Here is a 4607-nt window from a genome sequence, read left to right on the forward strand (position 1 = left end):
GCGCGGCGGCAATGATCGCTGTCATCACCGGAGGAGCGGGACGGGAAATCATCGTTAATATTCATTTAGGAATCTCCGTTTCACTTCTCCTGCAGCCAAAAAAAAAATGATTAACCGGCAACGCGTTCAGCGTCCGCGGCAACCAATTCAGAAATCTTTTCATCGTTCCGGCTAATGAAAATTGATTGGTTGCCGTTTTGTTACATTTTAAACATTTACGTTGTTGGTTTACTAAACCTGACGTTTACGTGTCGCCTCCCCTTGTATATCCGGTGTTTTGCAGTAGCGGCAGCGTGAGCGGCCTGACTCTGAAACTCATGAAGACGTCGGTTGTGGAGATGCTGGACACGCTGTCCGATGACGACTATGTGACCGTTGCGTCTGTAAGTGAAATGATTGCCGGAACGCTGACTAGAAAATGGTGTTTGCTGAGATTGTGATTGATGGAAAAAATATCACATTAATATCTGCCGCTATTGTCCCCCCCTTCTGTACCCGCCCGCTATGGTGCCAGTGACACTATCTCTCCCCCTTCTCCTTTTATGACCTCTCCTCCTTCAGTGACCCCTTCTTCCTCCTCCTCCTCCAATTACCACATCTCTCCCCCCTTCTCCTTTAATTACCTCTCCCCCCTCCTCCTCCAGTGACCCCTCTCCCCCCACTCCTCCAGTGACCCCTCTAGCCCCTCCTCCTCTAGTGACCCCTCTTCTCCTCCAGTGACCCCTCTAGCCCCTCCTCCTCTAGTGACCCCTCTCCTCCTCTGGTGACCTCTCTCCTCCTCTGGTGACCCTGTGTCCTCCTCTGGCCCTCTTCGGTGACACTCTATGGGAGGAGAGGGGATGGATTTTGGTAGAATATTATATAAAGTGAATGTTCTGATTCCTTCACTCGGTTCTCATTGATTTTCTTCCCTCCCCAGTTTCACGAGAAGGCCGAGCCCGTGTCCTGCTTCAGGCAGCTGGTCCAGGCAAACGTCAGGAATAAGAAGGTCATCAAAGATGCCGTCCAAGATATGGTGGCCCGAGGAACGACCGACTACAAGGCCGGCTTCGAGTACGCCTTCAGCCAGCTGCAGAATGTGAGTGTGGATCCCCGCGCCTCGCGCCTCATCCAGCTGCCTATTCTCTGTATCATCTGACATTTCTCAGCCCCCCTCCTCCACTCATCTGTTAAAGCTTCACTCCGCTCACAGTTATGGACGGAGCTTGCTGGGTTCACTCACCTGCCGGCTTCTTCTATTCCAGCATCTGCTGGGTGAATGAAGACTTTGTTCTAATAAAGGAAAATCCCATTTAACCTTCATCGATCCCTCCCGTTTTATATCAAAGTCCATCAAGTGCAAATCACATGTATTGCCTGGATGGCGGTATTCATAAACACAGTCTAAATTGTGCGTTCATCTTCTGCAGAGCGATCTGTTCCACATTAATGACATTCACCGCTCTTCCCATAAACATGGAGAATATTCCCCCTGTGGGTGAAATCCTCCAGGCGATATGACAGCCCCTCGTCCTCCATCTTCACCTCTTTCTCCCCCCCCTCTTTTCTCTCTCTCTCCCTGTCCCCTCCTTGTATATGACAGCGAGGATGTTAGAATGTAGAACAAATCCTTTCCTCAGACCCGATACAATGTTTCCTCCTCGGAGTACAGACCCGATACAGTGTTTCCTCTCCTCAGAGGGCAGACCCGATACAATGTTCCCTCCTCGGGGTACAGCCCCGATACAGTGTTTCCTCTCCTCAGAGGGCAGACCCGATACAATGTTCCCTCCTCGGGGTACAGCCCCGATACAGTGTTTCCTCTCCTCAGAGGGCAGACCCGATACAATGTTCCCTCCTCGGGGTACAGCCCCGATACAGTGTTTCCTCTCCTCAGAGGGCAGACCCGATACAATGTTCCCTCCTCGGGGTACAGCCCCGATACAGTGTTTCCTCTCCTCAGAGGGCAGACCCGATACAATGTTCCCTCCTCGGGGTACAGCCCCGATACAGTGTTTCCTCTCCTCAGAGGGCAGACCCGATACAATGTTCCCTCCTCGGGGTACAGCCCCGATACAGTGTTTCCTCTCCTCAGAGGGCAGACCCGATACAATGTTCCCTCCTCGGGGTACAGCCCCGATACAGTGTTTCCTCTCCTCAGAGGGCAGACCCGATACAATGTTCCCTCCTCGGGGTACAGCCCCGATACAGTGTTTCCTCTCCTCAGAGGGCAGACCCGATACAATGTTCCCTCCTCGGGGTACAGCCCCGATACAGTGTTTCCTCTCCTCAGAGGGCAGACCCGATACAATGTTCCCTCCTCGGGGTACAGCCCCGATACAGTGTTTCCTCTCCTCAGAGGGCAGACCCGATACAATGTTCCCTCCTCGGGGTACAGCCCCGATACAGTGTTTCCTCTCCTCAGAGGGCAGACCCGATACAATGTTCCCTCCTCGGGGTACAGCCCCGATACAGTGTTTCCTCTCCTCAGAGGGCAGACCCGATACAATGTTCCCTCCTCGGGGTACAGCCCCGATACAGTGTTTCCTCTCCTCAGAGGGCAGACCCGATACAATGTTCCCTCCTCGGGGTACAGCCCCGATACAGTGTTTCCTCTCCTCAGAGGGCAGACCCGATACAATGTTCCCTCCTCGGGGTACAGCCCCGATACAGTGTTTCCTCTCCTCAGAGGGCAGACCCGATACAATGTTCCCTCCTCGGGGTACAGCCCCGATACAGTGTTTCCTCTCCTCAGAGGGCAGACCCGATACAATGTTCCCTCCTCGGGGTACAGCCCCGATACAGTGTTTCCTCTCCTCAGAGGGCAGACCCGATACAATGTTCCCTCCTCGGGGTACAGCCCCGATACAGTGTTTCCTCTCCTCAGAGGGCAGACCCGATACAATGTTCCCTCCTCGGGGTACAGCCCCGATACAGTGTTTCCTCTCCTCAGAGGGCAGACCCGATACAATGTTCCCTCCTCGGGGTACAGCCCCGATACAGTGTTTCCTCTCCTCAGAGGGCAGACCCGATACAATGTTCCCTCCTCGGGGTACAGCCCCGATACAGTGTTTCCTCTCCTCAGAGGGCAGACCCGATACAATGTTCCCTCCTCGGGGTACAGCCCCGATACAGTGTTTCCTCTCCTCAGAGGGCAGACCCGATACAATGTTCCCTCCTCGGGGTACAGCCCCGATACAGTGTTTCCTCTCCTCAGAGGGCAGACCCGATACAATGTTCCCTCCTCGGGGTACAGCCCCGATACAGTGTTTCCTCTCCTCAGAGGGCAGACCCGATACAATGTTCCCTCCTCGGGGTACAGCCCCGATACAGTGTTTCCTCTCCTCAGAGGGCAGACCCGATACAATGTTCCCTCCTCGGGGTACAGCCCCGATACAGTGTTTCCTCTCCTCAGAGGGCAGACCCGATACAATGTTCCCTCCTCGGGGTACAGCCCCGATACAGTGTTTCCTCTCCTCAGAGGGCAGACCCGATACAATGTTCCCTCCTCGGGGTACAGCCCCGATACAGTGTTTCCTCTCCTCAGAGGGCAGACCCGATACAATGTTCCCTCCTCGGGGTACAGCCCCGATACAATGTTTCCTCCTCAGAGTACAGACCCGATACAATGTTTTTCCTCTCCTCGGAGTACAGACCCGATACAGTGTTTCCTCTCCTCAGAGTACAGACCCGATACAATGTTTCCTCCTCAGAGTACAGACCCGATACAATGTTTCCTCCTCAGAGTACAGACCCGATACAATGTTTCCTCCTCAGAGTACAGACCCGATACAATGTTTCCTCTCCTCAGAGTACAGACCCGATACAATGTTTCCTCTCCTCAGAGTACAGACCCGATACAATGTTTCCTCTCCTCAGAGTGCAGACCCGATACAATGTTTCCTCCTCGGAGTACAGACCCGATACAATGTTTCCTCTCCTCAGAGTACAGACCCGATACAATGTTTCCTCCTCAGAGTACAGACCCGATACAATGTTTCCTCTCCTCAGAGTGCAGACCCGATACAGTGTTTCCTCTCCTCAGAGTACAGACCCGATACAATGTTTCCTCTCCTCGGAGTTCCGGTTTCTCTCTGTGAAGGAAATATAAAGATTTCCTCTTCTGTTTCAGAATAACGTCACCCGAGCCAACTGCAACAAGATGATCATGATGTTCACGGACGGCGGGGAAGACCGCGTACAGGATGTGTTCGAGAAATACAACTGGCCCAACAAAACGGTAAGATGATCTGGGATTTCACACCACCATGTCCGTCCTTGGGCTCTCTGGTACCCGGTGCAGAGTTGTAGTACAAGAACCACCACAGATAAAGCAGAAGATGTCTCTTAAATTGCACTCTGGAGGTCCTTCTTCCCCCATCATACCACCCCTCCCCTACACTGCCTCCTCCCATTATAATTCCCCTTCTTCCCATTGTCCCCATTTCCCCCATAATGCTCCGTTTGCCCCATGGTGCCCCCTTTCCCCACAACACCCCCTTCCCCCATGATCATCCCGTTCCTCTGCAATCCCCCACCTTCTTCCCATGATGTCCCCATTCCTCCCATGGTTCCTTCTTAGGCCCCCTAATGCTTCCCCTTCCTTCTATGCTGCACCCCCCCCCCTT

The 4607-nt window shown here is 53.4% G+C and overlaps 1 protein-coding gene across 1 annotated transcript in view; it reads left to right on the top strand.

Annotated features, from left to right (window-relative positions):
• Positions 1-4235, top strand: part of LOC108800445 (voltage-dependent calcium channel subunit alpha-2/delta-2-like) — a 5241-nt gene extending 1006 nt beyond the window's left edge. The window contains exons 2-4 of the mRNA XM_018572429.1: positions 284-383; positions 920-1078; positions 4112-4235. Of these exons, the coding sequence (XP_018427931.1) occupies positions 284-383; positions 920-1078; positions 4112-4228 (376 nt within the window). The 3' untranslated portion in view covers positions 4229-4235. The remainder of the gene's footprint in view (positions 1-283; positions 384-919; positions 1079-4111) is intronic.
• The last annotated feature ends 372 nt before the right edge of the window (positions 4236-4607 follow it).

Source organism: Nanorana parkeri, unplaced genomic scaffold (genome assembly GCF_000935625.1).
Source record: "Nanorana parkeri isolate BGI_ZX_2015 unplaced genomic scaffold, ASM93562v1 scaffold2026, whole genome shotgun sequence".
Lineage (NCBI taxonomy): Eukaryota > Metazoa > Chordata > Amphibia > Anura > Dicroglossidae > Nanorana > Nanorana parkeri.